The sequence below is a fragment of the Nerophis ophidion genome, linkage group LG21 (genome assembly GCF_033978795.1).
Source record: "Nerophis ophidion isolate RoL-2023_Sa linkage group LG21, RoL_Noph_v1.0, whole genome shotgun sequence".
Taxonomy (NCBI): domain Eukaryota; kingdom Metazoa; phylum Chordata; class Actinopteri; order Syngnathiformes; family Syngnathidae; genus Nerophis; species Nerophis ophidion.
Window position 1 is genome coordinate 7,218,697 of NC_084631.1, and position 22,471 is coordinate 7,241,167.

At 41.1% G+C, this 22,471-nt stretch overlaps 1 protein-coding gene across 3 annotated transcripts in view; it reads left to right on the plus strand.

The window, feature by feature from the left end:
* Nucleotides 1–21,917, plus strand: part of LOC133539645 (cathepsin S-like) — a 30,490-nt gene extending 8,573 nt beyond the window's left edge. For 2 of the 3 annotated variants that reach the window (XM_061881706.1, XM_061881707.1), the window contains exons 7-8: nucleotides 3,834–3,936; nucleotides 8,838–9,126. In XM_061881706.1, coding sequence (XP_061737690.1) covers nucleotides 3,834–3,936; nucleotides 8,838–8,967 — 233 coding nt within the window. In that variant the 3' untranslated portion in view covers nucleotides 8,968–9,126. Of the gene's footprint in view, nucleotides 1–3,833; nucleotides 3,937–8,837; nucleotides 9,127–21,790 lie in introns of those variants that run through there. The other variant, XM_061881708.1, reaches the window with a different exon arrangement.
* The last annotated feature ends 554 nt before the right edge of the window (nucleotides 21,918–22,471 follow it).

Sequence of the window (22,471 nt, forward strand, 5' to 3'; positions counted from 1 at the left end):
TCTAATTGGGGTCACCAACATTTTTGAAACCAAGAGCTACTTCATGGGTACTGATTAATGCGAAGGGCTACCAGTTTGATACACACTTAAATAAATTGGCAGAAATAGCCAATTTGCTCAATTTACCTTAAATAAATAAATCTACATATAAAAGAATGGATATTTCTGTCTGTAAATCCGTCGTACATTTTTTTCCTTTTACGGAAGTTTTTTTGTAGAGAATAAATGATGAAAAAAACAGTTAATTGAACGGTTTAAAAGAGGAGAAAACTGGAAAAAAATTAAAATTTAATTTTGAAACATAGTTTATCTTCAATTTCGACTCTTTAAAATTCTAAATTTAACCGAAAAAAAAGAAGAAAAAACTAGCTAATTCGAATCTTTAAAAAAAAAAAATAATAATAATTTATGGAACATCATTAGTCATTTTTCCTGATTAAGATTCATTTTAAAATTTTGATGACATGTTTTAAATAGGTTAAAATCCAATCTGCACTTTGTTATAATATATAACAAATTGGACCAAGCTATATTTCCAACAAAGACAATCGTTATTTCTTCTAGATTTTCCAGAACAAAATTTTTAAAGAAATTCAAAAGACTTTGGAATAAGATTTAAATTTGATTCTGCAGATTTTCGAGATTTGCCAGAATTTTTCTTTTTTAAATTTTAATCATAATTAGTTTGAAGAAATATTTCACAAATATTCTTCGTCGAAAAAAACAGAAGCTAAAATGAAGAATTAAATTAAAATGTATTTATTATTCTTTACAATAAAAAAAAAATACTTGAACATTGATTTAAATCAGGGGTCACCAACCTTTTTAAAACCAGGAGCTACTTTTTGGGTACTGATTAATGCGAAGGGCTACCAGTTTGATACACACTTAAATAAAATGCCAGAAATAGCCAATTTGCTCAATTTACCTTTAATAAATAAATCTATATGTATACAAAAAAGGGGTATTTCTGTCTGTCATTCCGTCGTACATTTTTTTCCTTCTACAGAATGTTTTTTGTAGAGAATAAATGATGGAAAAAACACTTAATTGAACGGTTTAAAAGAGGAAAAAAACTGAAAAAAAATGAAAATTAAATTTTGAAACATAGTTTATCTTCAATTTCGACTCTTTAAAATTCAAAATTCAACCGAAAAAAAGAAGAAAAAACTAGCTAATTTGAATCTTTTTGACAAAATTAAAAAAATAATTTATGGAACATCATTAGTAATTTTTCCTGATTAAGATTAATTTAAGAATTTTGATGACATGTTTTAAATATGTTCAAATCCAATCTGCACTTTGTTAGAATATATAACAAGTTGGACCAAGCTATATTTCTAACAAAGACAAATCATTATTTCTTCTAGATTTTCCAGAACAAAAATGTTAAAATAAGTCCAAAAGAATAGGATAAGATTTAAATTTGATTCTACAGATGTTCTAGATTTTCCAGATTTTTAAAAAATTTTAATCATAATTAGTTCGAAAAAATATTTCACAAATATTCTTCGTCGAAAAAGCAGAGACTAAAATGAAGAATTACATTAAAATGTATTTATTATTCTTTACAATAAAAAAAAAATACTTGAACATTGATTTGAATCAGGGGTCACCAACCTTTTTGAAACCAAGAGCTACTTCTTGGGTACTGATTAATGCGAAGGGCTACCAGTTTGATACACACTTAAATAAATTGCCAGAAATAGCCAATTTGCTCAATTTACCTTTAATAAATAAATCTACATATAAAATAATGGCTATTTTTGTCTGTCATTCCGTTGTACATTTTTTTCCTTTTACGGAAGTTTTTTTGTAGAGAATAAATGATGAAAAAAACACTTAATTGAACGGTTTAAAAGAGGAGAAAACTGGAAAAAAATTAAAATTTAATTTTGAAACATAGTTTATCTTCAATTTCGACTCTTTAAAATTCTAAATTTAACCGAAAAAAAGAAGAAAAAACTAGCTAAATCGAATCTTTAAAAAAAAAATAATAATAATAATTTATGGAACATCATTAGTCATTTTTCCTGATTAAGATTCATTTTTAAATTTTGATGACATGTTTTAAATAGGTTAAAATCCAATCTGCACTTTCTTAGAATATATAACAACTTGGACCAAGCTATATTTCCAACAAAGACAATCGTTATTTCTTCTAGATTTTCCAGAACAAAAATTTTAAAAGAAATTCAAAAGACTTTGGAATAAGATTTAAATTTGATTCTGCAGATTTTCTAGATTTTCCAGATTTTTTAAAAATTTTAATCATAATTACTTCGAAGAAATATTTCACAAATATTCTTTGTTGAAAAAACAGAGACTAAAATGTAGAATTAAATTAAAATGTATTTAATATTCTTTACAATAAAAAAAAAATACTTGAACATTGATTTAAATCAGGGGTCACCAACCTTTTTGAAACCAGGAGCTACTTTTTGGGTACTGATTAATGTGAAGGGCTACCAGTTTGATACACACTCAAATAAATTGCCAGAAATAGCCAATTTGCTCAATTTACCTTTAATAAATAAATCTACATATAAAAGAATGGATATTTCTGTCTGTCATTCCGTCGTACATTTTTTTCCTTCTACAGAAGGTTTTTTGTAGAGAATAAATGATGAAAAAAACACTTAATTGAACGGTTTAAAAGAGGAGAAAACTGGAAAAAAATGAAAATGAAATTTTGAAACATAGTTTATCTTCAATTTCGACTCTTTAAAATTCAAAATTCAACCGAAAAAAAGAAGAAAAAAATAGCTAATTAGAATCTTTTTGACAAAATTAAAAAAATAATTTATGGAACATCATTAGTAATTTTTCCTGATTAAGATTAATTTAAGAATTTTGATGACATGTTTTAAATAGGTTCAAATCCAATCTGCACTTTGTTAGAATATATAACTACTTGGACCAAGCTATATTTCCAACAAAGACAAATCGTTATTTCTTCTAGATTTTCCAGAACAAAAATTTTAAAAGAAATTCAAAAGACTTTGGAATAAGATTTAAATTTGATTCTACAGATTTTCTTGATTTGCCAGATTATTTTTTTAATATTAATCATAATAAGTTTGAAGAAATATTTCACAAATATTCTTCGGTGAAAAAACAGACACTAAAATCCATCCATCCATCCATTTCCTACCACTTATTCCCTTTTGGGGTTGCGGGGGGCGCTGGCGCCTGTCTCAGCTACAATCGGGCGGAAAGCGGGGTACATCCTGGACAAGTTGCCACCTCATCGCAGGGCCAGAGACTAAAATGAAGAATTAAATTAAAATGTATTTATTATTCTTTACAATAAAAAAATAAATACTTGAACATTGATTTAAATTGTCAGGAAAGAAGAGGAAGGAATTCAAAAGGTAAAAAGGTATATGTGTTTAAAAATCCCCAAATTATTTTTAAGGTTGTATTTTTTCTCAAAAATTGTCTTTCTGAAAGTTATAAGAAGCAAAGTAAAAAAATGAATTTATTTAAACAAGTGAAGACCAAGTCTTTGAAATAAGTTCTTGGATTTTCAAATTCTATTTGAGTTTTGTCCGTCTTAGAATTAAAAATGTTGAGCAAAGCGAGACCAGCTTGCTAGTAAATAAATACAATTTTAAAAATAGAGGCAGCTCACTGGTAAGTGCTGCTATTTGAGCTATTTTTAGAACGGGCCAGCGGGCGACTCATCTGGTCCTTACGGGCTACCTGGTGCCCGCGGGCACCGTGTTGGTGACCCCTGGCATAGATTGTCGGGTGGATTTTTACAATAAACACGACCACGGCCGTCTGAAAATGTCCGCCGTGGTTGCTCATGGTTTTTGTGTTGTCGACAGGAGTGTACGACGACGCTTCTTGCTCGCAGAAAACCAACCACGCCGTGTTAGTGGTCGGATACGGCACACTGAACGGAGAGGACTACTGGCTGGTGAAGAACAGGTACTGCATGTCAGGGCCAGCAAGGTCTTCTCTGCTGGCCTAACACAGTCTTTTTCAACCTTTTTGGAGCCAAGCCACATTTTTGGCGTTGAAAAAACGCGGAGGTACACCACCAGCAGAAATTATTAAAAAACAAAACTTAGTTGACAGTAAAATGTTGTCGTCGCAATTGTTGGATATGACTTTAAAGGCCTACTGAAAGCCACTGCTACTGACCACGCAGTCTGATAGTTTATATATCATACGCAAATACAGTGTTAGCTTTCACTGTTATGCTGATGACACCCAACTCTACATGCCCCTAAAGCTGACCAACACGCCGGATTGTAGTCAGCTGGAGGCGTGTCTTAATGAAATTAAACAATGGATATCCGCTAACTTTTTGCAACTCAACGCCAAAAAAACGGAAATGCTGATTATCGGTCCTGCTAGACACCGACCTCTATTTAATAATACAACTTTAACATTTGACGACCAAACAATCAAACAAGGCGACACGGTAAAGAATCTGGGTATTATCTTCGACCCAACTCTCTCCTTCGAGTCACACATTAAAAGCGTCACTAAAACGGCCTTCTTTCATCTCCGTAATATCGCTAAAATTCGCTCCATTCTGTCCACTAAAGACGCTGAGATCATTATCCATGCGTTTGTTACGTCTCGCCTCGACTACTGTAACGTATTATTTTCGGGTCTCCCCATGTCTAGCATTAAAAGATTACAGTTGGTACAAAATGCGGCTGCTAGACTTTTGACAAGAACAAGAAAGTTTGATCACATTACGCCTGTACTGGCTCACCTGCACTGGCTTCCTGTGCACTTAAGATGTGACTTTAAGGTTTTACTACTTACGTATAAAATACTACACGGTCTAGCTCCAGCCTATCTTGCCGATTGTATTGTACCATATGTCCCGGCAAGAAATCTGCGTTCAAAAGACTCCGGCTTATTAGTGATTCCCAAAGCCCAAAAAAAGTCTGCGGGCTATAGAGCGTTTTCCATTCGGGCTCCAGTACTCTGGAATGCCCTCCCGGTAACAGTTCGAGATGCCACCTCAGTAGAAGCATTTAAGTCTCACCTTAAAACTCATCTGTATACTCTAGCCTTTAAATAGACTCCCTTTTTAGACCAGTTGATCTGCCGTTTTCTTTTTCTCCTATGTCCCACTCTCCCTTGTGGAGGGGGTCCGGTCCGATCCGGTGGCCATGTACTGCTTGCCTGTGTATCGGCTGGGGACATCTCTGCGCTGCTGATCCGCCTCCGCTTGGGATGGTTTCCTGCTGGCTCCGCTGTGAACGGGACTCTCGCTGCTGTGTTGGATCCGCTTTGGACTGGAGTCTCGCAACTGTGTTGGATCCATTATGGATTGAACTTTCACAGTATCATGTTAGACCCGCTCGACATCCATTGCTTCCGTCCTCTCCAAGGTTCTCATAGTCATCATTGTCACCGATGTCCCACTGGGTGTGAGTTTTCCTTGCCCTTATGTGGGCCTACCGAGGATGTCGTAGTGGTTTGCGTTGTGGTTTGTGCAGCCCTTTGAGACACTAGTGATTTAGGGCTATATAAGTAAACATTGATTGATTGATTGATATATCAATGATAAAATATTAACATTGCAACACATGCCAATACGGCCTTTTTAATTTACTAAATTACAATTTTAAATTTCCTGCGGAGTTTCTTGTAGAAAACGTTGCGGAATGTTGATGCGTGCTTGTGACGTTATTGGTTGAGTGGACATTTTAGCCCAGCACCACTTACGGCTAAAAGTCGTCTCTTTTCATCGCATAAATACACAGTATTTTGGACATCTGTGTTGCTGAATCATTTGCAATTTGTTCAAATAATAATGGAGACTATAAAGAAGAATGCTTTTGGTGGAAAGCGGTGTATTGCAGCTGCCTTTAGCAACCAAAACATAGCCGGTGTTTCTTTGTTTGTTGTGAAGCTTTAGCGGACATGTTTCTCCAGCACATGTCAACCAGCAAGTTTTTGGATGGGAAAATTGTGATATTAAGTCGGCTCTTACCGGAGACTCGTGCGGAGTTAGCGTCCTCCTGCAGCAGCTGTCAAAAAGGCAGCTCCTCCATTGGCTTCTCTCAGAGACACTGGCGGTCACCGCAGCCCTCCGACTTTCAGGTATGACTTTATAATCTCACTAAAACACTATTAACACAATAAGCAGATAAGGGATTTTCTAGAATTATCCTAGTAAATGTGTTTAATGACATATGAATCGCTCCCACTGCCGTCGCCTTTTTTTTTTCTAGTGCTTCACTCTAACTTTCCTCATCCACAAACCTTTCATCCTCGCTCAAATTAATGGCGAAATCGTCGCTTTCTCGGTCTGAATCGCTCTTGCTGCTGGTGGCCATGATTGTAAACAATGTGAGGATAGGAGGAGCTCCACAACCCGTGACGTCACGCGCACACTGTCTGCTACTTCCGGTAAAGGTAAGGCTTTTTCATTAGCGACCAAAAGGTGCAAACTTTATCGTCGATGTTCTCTACTAAATCCTTTCAGCAAAAATATGGCAATATCGCAAAATGATCAAGTATGACACACAGAATGGACCTGCTATCCCTGTTTAAATAAGAACATCTCATTTCAGTAGGCCTTTAAAGCATAAGCAAGCATGCATCAATATAGCTCTTGTCTCAAAGTAGGTGTACTGTCACCACCTGTCACATCACACCCTGACTTATTTTCATTTTTTTGCTCTTTCCCTGTGTGTAGTGTTTTACTTCTTGTCTTGCGCTCCTATTTTAGTGGCTTTTTCTCTTTTTTTGGTATTTTCCTGTAGCAGTTTCATGTCTTCTTTGACCGCTATTCCCCACACCTGCTTTGTTCTAGCAATCAATAATATTTCAGTTGTTTTTATCCGGCTTTGTGTGGACATTGTTTATTGTCATGTCATGTTCGGATGTACATTGTGGACGTCGTCTTTGCTCCACAGTAAGTCTTTGCTGTCGTCCAGCATTCTGTTTTTGTTTACTTTGTAGCCAGTTCAGTTTTAGTTTCGTTCTGCATAGCCTTCCCTAAGCTTCAATGCCTTTTCTTAGGGGTACTCCCCTTTTGTTTATTTTTGGTTTAAGCATTAGACACCTTTTTACCTGCACGCTGCCTCGCACTGTTTCCGACACTAGCTACCGGGTGCCACCTACTGATATGGAAGAGCATCGACACTCAACAACAACACAACATTTGCAGACTATAATTACCGGTTTGCAAAAAATATTTTCAACCTAAATAGGTGAAATTAGATGATTTCCCACCAGACTGTATCTCACGGCACACTAGTTTGCCGCGGCACGGTGGTTGAAAAACACTGACCTAACTCAACCAGAAATCATGATCATAAGTAAAGATAAAATTATTTTTTAATTTACTTTCGTTATACATCTAAAAGTATTCATATTCTCTTCATGCCATATTATGCTCGTTCCAGTCCTGTTGTTTTTAATTTTATTTTGTATCCAATCAGAATTCCGCTAGCTTATGTTGCCATGCTATACCAAATCTGCCCGGGGCCTTCAGAACTAAAAGTGCAGGGCGTAGATAATTGCGATAGCCAAGCAGGTCCCGATTTGTTGTCAGTACGGCTTTCACGCTGGCCTCACGTTGAACGTGACATTTACGCATCCTGTGATTGGATATTCACTTGGGAGTCCCAAATGAGTATCCAATCACAAGTTGCGAAAACAGGAAGTGGCATACGAGCTATAGAAAGCCACAAAAACCTCACTGGTGCTTGCTTTTTTAACCCACAGACAAGGAGAACAAAGTGTTGATTAGGTGGCAGATAAATATTTGCAAGGCCATTTTCAAGAAGGATATTTAAGAGAAACCACATCTCGTGAGACGAGGTCGGCCAACACCGGAAGCTAGCTAAGCTGCCTCGGCGGTGAAATGGTTTCCCCGCCACTTTCACCATGAATTGATTAACGCGGACCCCGACTTAAACAAGTTGAAAAACTTATTCGGGTGTTACCATGTAGTGGTCAATTGTACGGAATATGTACTGAACTGTGCAATCTACTAATAAAAGTATCAGTCAATCAATCAATCAATTCACATGAATCAACCGACGACGAGCAGTACCGCTGGCTTATACGTCGTCGGATATGTGCTTCGAAATGTAGATTCAAATTTTTAATTTCTTAATTTTTCATATTCCATACAATTCTTTTAATTTTGACAGTACCACGTAAGATATGTTTTAATTGCTGAGGCGGGTTTATTAAATGTTAAGTGCGCCGAAAAATAGACCGTTTTGTACTCTGTTGAGGGGATCTAATGCACAGTAGTGAAGTCTGACTGTAATTAAGACATCACTGAAATCCTAGGTGAGAAATGCACGGCCTGCCACTTGGTGTTTTCCTGTGTTCCATGCTTTTAGTTCAAGTCCTGGGCTTTTATTGTGGAGGCACTGTTCCCTGCACCTGTTTTGTGTCTTCAATTAGGACTATTTAAGTTGGGCACTTGGGAATGTCTGTTCTTGTGGACGCTCCTCCTGCCGCACATCTCTGTGTGTAAGTTTTTGCTGTTCTCCAGCACCCCCTTTTGTTGTTTTATAGCCTGTGCTGTACGCTTTAGTTTCGTTTTGCATAGCCTTCCCTTTGCTTCGGTGCCCTACCCAGCTGCACTTGTCTTTTGTGTATTTTTGGTCACTGGTTTAATCAATTTTTACCTGCAAACTACCTACATTTCTGGTAACACGACAAATTTCCTCATCATGCTATTAAAGCGCCACACAAAAAAACTAGTTTATTACCTAATGTTCGCACTCGGAATTGAGAAGGTGTAGGAAAGCTGTGGCAAACTTTTGGTGAGAATTAGCATTGAAAAGCAGAATGATAAAAAAATCATAGTCCTCTCCTTCTTCTTTGTCGTGTAGCTGGGGACTTACGTTTGGAGAGGAGGGCTACATCCGCATGGCTCGTAACAAAAACAACCAATGTGGTATTGCGTTGTTTGCCTGCTATCCCGTCGTCTCTTCCGCCTCTGGAGATGAGCAGCAGCCGTGACGAAGATTCACACGGCGAACAATTCTCGTCATTCACTAACACAAAGGTTGAGTGGATCTAACGTTCTCATTGTTCTTGCCTTTCATTAAAACACCAATAAGAAAAAAACTGTCTTGTTGTTTTAAACTTTTTCATCATTAAACCGTTTCTCTTACTGTAGATCAGTGTTTCTCAAACATTTTTCAACAAGTACCACCTTAGAAAATACTTGGCGCTACAAGTACCACCATAATGACCAACAATATAAAATACAGTAGCGTAGCAAGCCCAAGTATTCATTAAAAACAAAGCATAGGTTTTATTTCACTGCCATTACATCAAGGCCGTTTTGGAAAAAAATAAGCCTAGCTAAAAGCTTTCCAAATCTACAAAGCGAATTGGAGTCCCTGTCCACGACCAGCTCTTAAAGAATACCGTGTAGGTGAAATATGTGCTTGACCAGGAGTTGTGCAGTTTCTAGGTAAGTTGGTAATTTGGACAGGGGAATGAAGTAAGCCATTTTAGAAAAAAACAGTTGATCACACTGAGTATGACTGAGTTTTTCCGGGAAACTGGAAGGCCTGTGATGAAATCTAATGCTATGTAGGACCATGGTCGTGATGGAATAGGCAGAGGGTGAAGGAGTCCGGTTGGAGGGCGATGAGAGGCTTTGTCTCTGGCACAAACGGAGCATTCTCCATGTCCTTTCCCATCGCTGACCAGCAGAATATCTCTGAGACCAAAAACAGAGTGCGCCTCACGCCAGGATGACACGCTACTTTGGACGTGTTTCCCAATTGCAGGACTTGAGACCTCAGTTCAGTTGGTACAAATAGCTTACCTGCAGGAACATAGTCAGGGACCTTTGTCTTGGAGGCGGCATCGCCAACCTTTCTCTCCACCTCCCATTAAAGTGTTCTTATCACTCGAGCCCCAGGTATGTTGGTCTTCAGAGTAGATTCCTCAGTTGCAGGTCTGAAAACTCTGGAAAACTCAGCAGGCTTGGTGTTGCGAGAGCCGGGTCTTTAGGTAATAGAGAAATTGAAGCATGTGAGAAACGCTGACCATTGTGCTTGGCCGGAGTTTAGTCCTTATGTAAGACGGGTTCTTGTGATCTGTGACTGTTCGAATAATTATATATATCATCATCAGCCGTTGTCAGTCCACTGCTGGACGAAAACTTCAGCATGTTTCTGCTATAGTGAACGATCGTCTTCTTGGCGTACTTTTCATGCTGGTTATTAGCCTACACCTTCCACGCTGGCTTGGTGCGGGTTGGAAGGGGTATCTTATATCAGAGATCCTTCTCCTAGACTAATTGCCTTACTGGGCTGTTGAACTTAGTCTGTCCTGTTGGTTTACCCAGGGACCCGCTCAGCTTTATGGCGCTGACCGCCCGCCAGTCACAAGAGAAGGTGCAAACGGTTCTTTGTGTGCATTTTATAGACGTTAGCTGGGACTCACTAGCCCCACAAACAACCTCCCATCTCATGCCTGGATGTAGTTTAACGTCATAACCAGGACTAATCATATATATATGTTATCACACAACTCTTGTGTTTAAAGGCCGTTGCTATATTTATTATCTACTGTGCTCTTTCTGCTTCGTGCGAGGGCACAAAACTTGTTATCAGCCATGGCATATGAGGGGTGGCCTCGCTGCAGATGTATCTTTGTTTTAGCCCGCTAACAGCCAAGGACTTCAACTACCTCAATGAAGATAAGACAACAGCACGCAGACGAAGCAGAGACAAGGCGAAATAACAAAGCCCCCTGTGCCTCAGTGATGGTAACTAGGGAACTCCTGAATAAATAGAGGAGGGCGAGAGCTGTACCTTAGAGCGTAGGGTGAGACTGTGGTTGAGTGTGCAGCGCCATGCGTTCTCCTCATGAGCTAAATTGAACTCTCTCTCTGCCTGATTCCTTGCTTCTTGTCTGTTTAGTAGATCGGTGTTTCAACCTGACAGTGACAACCACTCCTGTAGCACGGGATCAATGACCAGCAGCTCCCCACATCATAGTTCCTTTCAACTGCTGAGAGGCGATGCAAGAAGAAGGCACCGGGATTAAGCCTATGGCTATGCTCCAACTCCTCTATCTGATGCATCAACCTTAACAAAAAATTGTAAAGCAGAATCAAAAAAGTTTGATCACATTACACCTGTACTGGCTCACCTGCACTGGCTTCCTGTGCACTTAAGATGTGACTTTAAGGTTTTACTACTTACGTATAAAATACTACACGGTCTAGCTCCAGCCTATCTTGCCGATTGTATTGTACCGTATGTCCCGGCAAGAAATCTGCGTTCAAAAGACTCCGGCTTATTAGTGATTCCTAGAGCTCAAAAAAAGTCTGCGGGCTATAGAGCGTTTTCCGTTCGGGCTCCAGTACTCTGGAATGCCCTCCCGGTAACAGTTCGAGATGCTACCTCAGTAGAAGCATTTAAGTCTCACCTTAAAACTCATTTGTATACTCTAGCCTTTAAATAGACCTCCTTTTTAGACCAGTTGATCTGCCGCTTCTTTTCTTTCTCCTATGTCCCCCCCTCCCTTGTGGAGGGGGTCCGGTCCGATGACCATGGATGAAGTACTGGCTGTCCAGAGTCGAGACCCAGGATGGGCCGCTCGTCGGGACCCAGGATGGACCGCTCGCCTGTATCGGTTGGGGACATCTCTACGCTGCTGATCCGCTTGAGATGGTTTCCTGTGGACGGGACTCTCGCTGCTGTCTTGGAGCCAGTATGGATTGAACTTTCACAGTATCATGTTAGACCCGCTCGACATCCATTGCTTTCGGTCCCCTAGAGGGGGGGGGGGGTTGCCCACATCTGAGGTCCTCTCCAAGGTTTCTCATAGTCAGCATTGTCACTGGCGTCCCACTGGATGTGAATTCTCCCTGCCCACTGGGTGTGAGTTTTCCTTGCCCTTTTGTGGGTTCTTCCGAGGATGTTGTAGTCGTAATGGTTTGTGCAGTCCTTTGAGACATTTGTGATTTGGGGCTATATAAATAAACATTGATTGATTGATTGAATCAACGTGCATACACTTAAGTATCGGTGCTTTACTAAACAATTGTTTTAGCATAGAAAATATGGCCTAGGCTTGTGCGGTCCAATGGAAAGGTACCTTAGTGGATGTGAACCTCGTCAAAGGGTTAGCTTTACCTTCTCCACGATGAACCCCACATATGGCACAGATAGCGAGTGAAATTCACAATTTTCAGCTTTGACATATAAACCAATTCTCCAATAGCCACTTCCTGGAGAATTCTGGAAAAAAGAAGAATGTCATCAAAGTACACAAAGCATTGATCATGTCCCTGAAGACATCGTTAATTCAATTCTGGAAAACTGTGGGCAAATAAGTGAGGCCAAAAGACAGAGTGCGCCTCACGCCAGGATGGGATGGCGTGGCGCAGTGGAAGAGTGGCTGTGCGCAACCCGATGGTCCCTGGTTCAATCCCCACCTAGTACCAACCTCGTCACGTCCGTTGTGTCCTGAGCAAGACACTTCACCCTTGCTCCTGATGGGTGCTGGTGAGCGCCTTGCATGGCAGCTCCTTCCATCAGTGTGTGAATGGGTAAATGTGGAAGTAATGTCAAAGCGCTTTGAGTACCTTGAAGGTAGAAAAGCGCTATACAAGTACAACCCATTTATTTTGGGACGGCATAGCTCGGTTGGTAGAGTGGCCGTGCCAGCAACTTGAGGGTTGCAGGTTCGATTCCCGCTTGTGCCATCTTAGTTACTGCCGTTGTGTCCTTGGGCAAGTCACTTTACCCACCTGCTCCCAGTGCCACCCACACTGGTTTAAATGTAACTTAGATATTGGGTGTCACTATGTAAAGCGCTATATAAATATAATTCACTTCACTTCACATAAGTAAATATTCAAAATGCCCGATAAGAATGTGTCCTCCTTAATTCTCACCAGGAAAAAAAACATTGCATGTATCTAATCGAGTGAAAACAACAACAGACGAAAAATAAATAAATGCCAATTCCTTTGGTGGCAAAATTTAGCTGCTATTCCCAGGTACATCGTTCAAATCACGATAATAAATACAGGCCGCCAAGATTTATGGTTTTTCTCAACGAAAGAAAAACGCCCCCCCAATGGAGAGGAAGAGGGCCAAATGAGACCTGCTGTGAGAGACAAGAAAATATAGTCACTTAATCCGGACTGTACCGGCAGGGGCGCCGCTAGGGATTTTGGGCCCCATGAAAAGAATCTTTACAGGGCCCCTGTATCTTTACAGGACCACTCTGTATTATAATTTCATCATCATTAGGGGCCTCTCTGGGTCCCCCTCCATCATGGGTCACTAGAATCCGTCTCCTTTGCCCCCCCCCCCCCCCTTTTCGGCGCCCCCGGAAGGAGTTTGACACAGTCACAAGGACAATGTGGGGAAGGGACTGAGCCAGGTCTACTAAATACCTGCTTGAGGTCATGATATTCGACAGGTATTCTGAAAGAAATTAATGATCTCATTAACAGGGCTAAGCGTGGCTGACGAGGGAACTGCAGAACGCAAACAATAGCGTGGCAAAAGGCGCTCCAATTTAAATTAAAGCTGCAAGCAGCGTTGGTCGGGTCCGCCTTTGGCTGCTGCCCCCGAGACCCACGGCCGGATAAGCGTTAGAAGATGCCTTGGAGCCACTATTTTGAGAATCTAATGCATTGTGAAAGTAATGCAGTTGTTGTATTGAAGTGAAAATATCAAACTTCCTGTTGATTTTTGCTAAAGTATGTTAATTATTAAAATGTAGGTCTAAGTGAGACCTACATAGTGTTTTTTGTTTCATGTCTCTCTGACATTCCTACTGGAAGTTACAAGCAGTTTTTTCTGTGTTTTCTTCCTAGGAGCAGTTTGTCCGTGTTGTATTCCTAGGGGGGCGGTAGAGCGCAATTTTGAGTTTTGAGGTTAGGTTTTTTTCATCAGATCGCAATTTTTGCCAGACCTGATGTGTGTGTCAAGTTTGGTGAGTTTAGAAGCATTTTAAGGGGGTCAAATAACCGCTCAAAGAGGCAAAAATGACATTTTTTAGGAGACTTTGCACAGGGGTTCTTTGAAGGCGCGTAAAATCAAAACCTGAGAACTTATCAAAACTCTGTTCTATACTTTTAATCAGAAGGGTTCAATCTTTCTCCTGTGCGAGTTTGAAGCCAAAACTACAAACGCACTCAGAGGAGATAATGTTTGAAGAAAGGTGACCGTTTTTTACAAAACTTTTGTTTTGAAGGGGGGATTGCAAACTTCCTGTTGATTTTTGTTGGGAGTTGTCAATCTATGAAATGTAGGTCTAAGCGAGACCTACATAGGGGTTTTTGTTTCATGTCTCTCCGACATTCTTACCGGACGTTACAAGCAATTTTGTCTGTGTTTTCTTCCTAGGAGCAGTTTTTTCAGTGTTTTATTCAAAAATAGCGCTAAAGCGCAATTTTGAGTTTTTTTTTTTTTTTTTTTTCATTAGATCGCAATATTCGCCAGTCCTTATGTGTGCGCCAAGTTTGGTGACTTTTGAAGCATTTTAAAGGGGTCAAATTACAGCGCAAAGAGGCAGAAATTGAATTTTTTGCGCAAATTTTTATTTTGAAGGGGTTTTTGCCAACTTCTTGTAGATTTTTGCTGAAAGAAGTGAGTGTATGAAAATTGGGTCTAAGTCAGACCTACATAGGAGTTTTTGTTTCATGTCGCCATGACATTCCTAACAGAAGTTATATGCAGTTTTGTCTGTAATGTTTTCCTACGGGGCGCTAGAGCGCAATTTTCATTTTGGGGGATTGGTTGCTTAATATGTTGGGAAAGTTTGCTATACCGACGTGTGTGTCAAATTTGGTGAGTTTTGAAGCATGTTAAGGGGGTCGAATTACAGCGCGTAGGTGCGGAATAATAATAAAAGACAGCAGTTTCAATAGGGTCCTTGGCCCATGGCAAAGGACTCCTCTGGAGTCCTTTGCCATGGGCCTGGCGGACCCTAATTAGTGGTCCTACCCCAATCAATACTGGGATTATGGAGTTTCAGCCATGGTAGACCTAATACAATGGGTGTAGAGTCAAGGAGGGGCAAAGAAGTCTATTGCTTCATGGTGATTACCTCATAACTGTAAAGCTTACGTCTCGGTTTGGTGCGTCTCCTTTGCCACTAAAAGGCCATTGTCAGGTTCAAACACTGATGACATCTATTAAACAAGACAAAAAGGCAAGGAATCAAACAGAAACAGACCTAAATTTGGACTCAGATCTGAGAAGAGACATGGCCTCTGTACACCCTGTACAGTTCCTGCACCAAGCTCTGACGAAAAGGGTTTACGTCTCCTCTTTTATTTAGATATTCAATGTTTATGCAAAAACACATGTCAAAACAGGAATGGAGTGTATGCAAAAACACATGTCAAAACAGGAATGGGGTGTATGCAAAAACACATGTCAAAACAGGAATGGGGTGTATGCAAAAACACATGTCAAAACAGGAATGGGGTGTATGCAAAAACACATGTCAAAACAGGAATGGGGTGTATGCAAAAACACATGTCAAAACAGGAATGGGGTGTATGCAAAAACACATGTCAAAACAGGAATGGGGTGTATGCAAAAACACATGTCAAAACAGGAATGGGGTGAATGTTAACAGTCATTGTTTTCAGTCACATTGAAGACAAAAGAAGATGATGCCTCGGGCTTAGGCTCGTCCTGGATTCAGCTTTGTCAGGTCTTTGAGGAAAATGGATAACCCCTCCCGTGTCATTCCAACGTACACAGCGGAATCTTCCAAGACCTTGCTTGGTCGAACAAGGACATCTCTCATCTGCTCAATGGAAACTCAGAGCGCGGAAAGTTTTTTGATAATTTACACACAATTTTTCTAACAGCCATCTAAAACCCGGACTTCCTTCGGGGAACAAAGCTTAATTTTAGCAATTTTATGCAAATCCACAAAGTCCGAGTCCATGACGCAATCATCTGCCCCCGAGTCAAGAAATGCGATAGTCTTGACACTGCTTCCCCACCTGACAAAGTCCCTGAAAGTCTTTTTCCAGGCCTAGGAGCTTGCGTTTACTCACACAATCCATTAAAAGCAGGCTGTTTGTGGTTCCCCGCAGGAGAAGGTGAAGCTTGATGAGCGGGGGGGTGGGAGCATCATGAGTCTTGGATGACAAATGGAGCATTCGGAGATGTGACGATCCGCACTCGCACAATCGCGACTGAGGCGTAATGTTCGTCGACGAGCTCGCTCAGCAGCGGCGACTTGTCCTCCGAGCTGCATTGTCCAACGCATCGTTAGGCGGACGAGCGATGGTTTGGGCAGGAACGATTACAGGGTCGACTCCTGCCACTGCCTATATCGCTCCATTAGTGGAAGAGGGACGATATCGGCGAACCCCCTGGAAATCTGTCGTGTGAACGAATGGCGAAATTAAAACAGGGTGTTAAAGGCTTACTGAAATAAGATTTTCTTATTTAAACGGGGATAGCAGGTCCATTCTATGTGTCATACTTGATCATTTCGCGATATTGCCATATTTTTGCTGAAAGGATTTAGTAGAGAACATCGACGATAAAGTTCGCGACTTTTGGTCGCTAATAAAAAAGCCTTGCCTTTACCGGAAGTAGCAGACGATGACGTCACAAGAGTGAGGGCTCCTCACATCCTCACATTGTTTATAATAGGAGCCTCCAGCAGCAAGAGCTATTCGGACCGAAGAAACGACAATTTCCCCATTAATTTGAGCGAGGATGAAAGATTTGTGGATGATGATATTGACAGCGAAGGACTAGAAAAAAAAAAAAAAAGTAAAAAAAAAAAGGCGATTGCATTGGGACGGATTCAGATGTTTTTAGAAACATTTACTAGGATAATTCTGGGAAATCCCATCCATCCATCCATTTTCTACCGCTTATTCCCTTTTGGGGTTGCGGGGGGCCCTGGCGCCTATCTCAGCTACAATCGGGCGGAAGGCGGGGTACACCCTGGACAAGTCGCCACCTCATCACAGGGCCAACACAGATAGACAGACAACATTCACACTCACATTCACACACTAGGGCCAATTTAGTGTTGCCAATCAACCTATCCCCAGGTGCATGTCTTTGGAAGTGGGAGGAAGCCGGAGTACCCGGAGGGAACCCACGCAGTCACGGGGAGAACATGCAAACTCCACACAGAAAGATCCCGAGCCTGGATTTGAACCCAGGACTGCAGGAACTTCGTATTGTGAGGCAGACGCACTAACCCCTCTGCCACCGTGAAGCCCTCTGGGAAATCCCTTATCTTTCTATTATGTTGCTAGTGTTTTAGTGAGATTAAATAGTACCTGATAGTCGGAGGGGTGTGTCCACGGGTGTCTTGACGCCAGTCTCTGAGGGAAGTCGACGGCAGCTGCATGGACGGCGCACGCTCAGCTGATCTCCGGTAAGAGGCGATTTTGTACCACAATTTTCTCACCGAAACCTGCCGGTTGACAAGTGGTCGGGATCCATGTTCGCTTGACCGCTCTGATCCATAGTAAAGCTTCACCTCCGGGAATTTTAAACAAGGAATCACCGTGTGTTTGTGTGGCTAAAGGCTAAAAGCTTCCCAACTCCATCTTTCTACTTTGACTTCTCCATTATTAATTGAACAAATTGCAAAAGATTCAGCAACACAGATCTCCAAAATACTGCGTGCTGAAAAGAGACGACTTTTCGCCGTAAATGGTGCTGCGCTATTATGTCCCCTGCATCTCGGGACGTCACAAACACGTGTCATCATTCTGCAACGTTTTCAACGAGAAACTCCGCGGGAAATTTAAAATTGCAATTTAGTAAACTAAAAAGGCCGTATTGGCATGTGTTGCAATGTTAATATTTCATCATTGATATATAAACTATCAGACTGTGTGGTCGCTAGTAGTGGCTTTCAGTAGGCCTTTAAAGGGTGGCAGTTTCATCACAGGTAGGAAGTTCTTTCTTGATGCGACGATTTACCTCTTCGTGAAAAACGCTGCATAAAGCAGCGTCGGCAAATCCACTTTCGGCACGGAGTATGGGGCTACAGAAAGCTTGATTTGTTTAAAGTCAGCTAAAGCCAGCGAATCTGCCTTTTAAGGGTTTGATCAAAAAAACGTAAACAAAAGGTAGTGACGAGCGAACAGCAGGAGACTTCTTTCTAAACGCCATGGCCCAAGCGGCGACTTTGTCCGATTACAGGCTCATGTCAAAAGTTATCTTAAAGGCCTACTGAAATGAGATTTTCCTATTTAAACGGGGATAGCAGGTCCATTCTATGTGTCATACTTGATCATTTTGCGATATTGCCATATTTTTGCTAAAAAGATTTAGTAGAGAACATCGACGATAAAGTTCACAACTTTTGGTCGCTAATAAAAAAGCCTTGCCTGTACCGGACGTAGCAGACAAATGTGCGCGTGATGTCACGGGTTGTGGAGCTCCTCACATCTGAACATTGTTTACAATCCTGGCCACCAGCAGCGAGAGCGATTCGGACCGAGAAAGCGACGATTTCCCCATTAATTTGAGCGATGATGAAGGATTCGTGAACGAGGAAAGTGAGAGTGAAGGACTAGAAAAAAAAAAAAAGGCTATACAGTGGGAACGATTCAGATGTTATTAGACACATTTACTAGGATAATTCTGGAAAATCCCTTATCTGCTTATTTTGTTACTAGTGTTTTAGTGAGATTATATGGTCGTACCTGTACAACCTGATGGTCGGCCACGCACCGTTCTTCAGCACCAGTCGACGGGTTGTGGCGGTGCCCATCTCTGCCCTTCGCAAGGGACCCTCTTTGAAACAGAATCTTTCGAAATGATCGCTGCATAATACACTGTACTTTGTGTGTGTGGTCCAATCCAATAGCAATAGTGTGCGGCAAGAAAGTGGCGTAAACCTGGCACTTTTGTCAACGGAATTTGGCACAGCAGGGGGGAAAAAAAGCCGGAGGGGTGTGGTGACTGCCAGTGTCTCCGAGGGAAGCCACGTTTCTCGACGGGCTGAGATTTTTTTATTTTTTTCCCCTCCTCCACGGTGGAAGCATCCGACGGTCGGGGGCAGCCGGTGGGAGGAGGCAAGTAAGTCCACAGCTGCCTCTTTGACAGGTGCAGGAGGAACGACGCAAGCTCTCCGCTCATGCCTACGGTAAGAGCCGACTTATTACCACCATTTTCTCACCGAAACATGCCGGTTGACATGTAGGGAACTGTGTTCGCTTGACAGCTATGTTCCATAGTAAAGTTTCACCGTCATCTTTCGGGAATGTAAACAGGGAAACACCGGCTGTGTTTGTGTTGCTAAAGGCGGCCGCAATACACAGCTTCCCACTTACAGCTTTCTTCTTTGACGTCTCCATTATTCATTGAACAAACTGCAAAAATTCAGCAACACAGATGTCCATAATACAGTGGAATTATGCGCTAAAAAGAGACGACTTATAGCTGTGAACAAAATGTCCTCTACAATGCGTGACGTCACGCGCACGCGTCATCATACCGCGATGTTCTAGCATGATTCTTCCGCGCAAAATTTAAAATGGCAATTTAGTAAACTAAAAAGGCCGTATTGGCATGTGTTGCAATGTTAATATTTCATCATTGATATATAAACTATCAGACTGCGTGGTGGCTAGTAGTGGGTTTCGGTAAGCCTTTAACTTGGTCAGTGGAACCAGGCTGCTAGTCAAAAATTAATCAGCACTGATGAAGAAACCGTTCGCAGGAGCTCGACTCACCAGTGAAGAACATTAGTCTCCCGAGGAGTGTGAGGAACAGCCGCTGGTGAAAGTGGGAAGGACCCCGACCTGGCGGGGGCCTCCCTCCGAGTAAGTCACAGTGCTCGTCTGATCGACATGCTGGCTGAGGGTGCCGACAGCGTCTGAAAGGCGGCCGTTAAATAACTCAGAATTCACACTTGTGGTGTGAGAAAAACAAAATAGCACTTAAGGTGTGCAAGATAACAGTTAAAGTCCTACTGAAGTGAGATTTTGCTTATTTAAACGGGGATAGCAGGTCCATTCTATGTGTCATACTTGATCATTTTGCGATATTGCCATATTTTTGCTGAAAGGATTTAGTAGAGAACATAGACGATACATTTCGCAACTTTTGGTCGCTAATAAAAAAGCCTTGCCTTTACCGGAAGTAGCAGACGATGTGCGCGTGACGTCACGGGTTGTGGAGCTCCTCACATTCTCACATTGTTTACAATCATGGCCACCTGCAGCTAGAGCGATTCAGACGGATAAAGCGTCAATTTCCCCATTAATTTGAGCGAGGGTGAAAGATTTGTGGAGGAGGATATTGAGAGTGAAGGATTAGGAAAAAAAAGAAAAAAAAAGGCAAGGGCAGTGAGAGCAATTCAAAACGTAAACAAAAGGTAGTGACGAGTGCACAGCAGGAGACTTATTTCTAAACGCCATGGCCCAAGCGGCGACTTTGTCCGATTACAGGCTCATGTCAAAAGTTATCTTAAAGGCCTACTGAAATGAGATTTTCCTATTTAAACGGGGATAGCAGGTCCATTCTATGTGTCATACTTGATCATTTTGCGATATTGCCATATTTTTGCTGAAAGGATTTAGTAGAGAACATAGACGATAAATTTCGCAACTTTTGGTCGCTAATAAAAAAGCCTTGCCTTTACCGAAAGTAGCAGACGATGTGCGCGTGATGTCACGGGTTGTGGAGCTCCTCACATTCTCACACTGTTTACAATCATGGCCACCTGAGAAAGCGTCAATTTCCCCATTAATTTGAGCGAGGGTGAAAGATTCGTGGAGGAGGATATTGTGAGTGAAGGACTAGAAAAAAAAAAAGAAAAAAAAGGCAAGGGCAGTGAGAGCGATTCAGATGTTATTAGACACATTTACTAGGATAATTCTGGAAAATCCCTTATCTGCCTATTCTGTTACTAGTGTTTTAGTGATATTATATAGTACCTGAAAGTCGGAGGGGTGTGGCCACGGGTGTGGTGACCGCCAGTGTCTCCAGTGGGAGGAGGTAATAGTCAGCAGCTGCAGGAGGATGCAAGCTCCGCTCATAACTACAGTAAGAGCTGACTTATTACCACATTTTTCTCATCGAACCCTGCCGGTTGACATGCGGTCGGGATCCATGTTCGGTTGACCGCTCTGATCCATAGTAAAGCTTCACCTTCGGGAATTTTAAACAAGGAAACACCGACTGTGTTTGTGTGGCTAAAGGCTAAAAGCTTATTATTGGGATCAAAAAGGGTCCTACTCATTGAAGTGTTTAAAAACATAAATTATATATATTTTTTTACTGTTTACTTTTAACACAATAATCTCGAGATCACCTTCAGATCTATCCGTCAATTATAAGTTGTATTGTTGTTTATATATGGGAAACACAAAACATGAAAATTTTCCCCCAAAAAATATCTCAAAGTGGAATATTTATTGTGATTTTTTTGGAGCCTTGAATAGGTCAATAATTCATAATAACATAGATTTTGATTCAATATTATTTAAAACAAAAAAACGGAAATAGCCTGCATGGCAGCTTTGTATTATTCGGGTAAACATTGCAACATTTTATTGTTACATTCCACATGTTTGCTCTTTCATTACACTTTTTATTTTTTAAATTTTTTTTTCAATCGTGGGGCCTTAAAAAAATTACCTACGGGCCGAAAATGGCCCCCTGGCCGCACTTTGGACACCCCTGTACTAAACCGTCCCATGTTTGACGTCTGTAGGAGTATTTTCATGCATATTTTGTAGGTGCTTTCGTACTGTAATCAAGCAAGCTTCTTTAGCATTAGCTAATATGCTAACATGTCAGTGTTAGTGTCATTAACTTACAATGGCTTTGTTTTTGTATTGTTTCAGTTTCGGATATCCCCCAAAACGAGGCTGGAGAGCGAGCTTCCGCAGCTAGAGGGTCCATGACAAGGACTTCTGTTTTGTTCGAGCCACCGTTTTACTGCCGTGTTACAGGCACCGTTTGGAAATGAAGGTATGTAAATAAAAATGTACAGAATCGTGTAAATAACTTATTTCACAACGTACAAACCATGTTTTCATTTGAGTTGGGAAATTGTGTTAGATGTAAATATAAACGGAATACAATGATTTGCAAATCATTTTCAACCCATATTCAGTTGAATATGCTACAAAGACAAGATATTTGATCTTCAAACTCATAATAATTAACTTGGAAATTCATGGCTGCAACACGTGCCAAAGTAGTTGGGAAAGGGCATGTTCACCCCTGTGTTACATTACCTTTTCTTTTAACAACACTCAATAAACGTTTGGGAACTGAGGGAACTATTTGTTGAAGCTTTGAAAGTGAGATTATTTCCAATTCTTGTTTTATGTAGAGCTTCAGTCCTTCAACAGTCCGGGGTCTCCGCTGTCGTATTTTACACTTCATAATGCGCCACACATTTTCAACGGGAGACAGGTCTGGACTGCAGGCGAGCCAGGAAACTACCCGCACTCTTTTTTTGCAAAGCCACGCTGTTGTAACACTTGTCTTGCTGAAATAAGCAGGGGCGTCTAAGATAA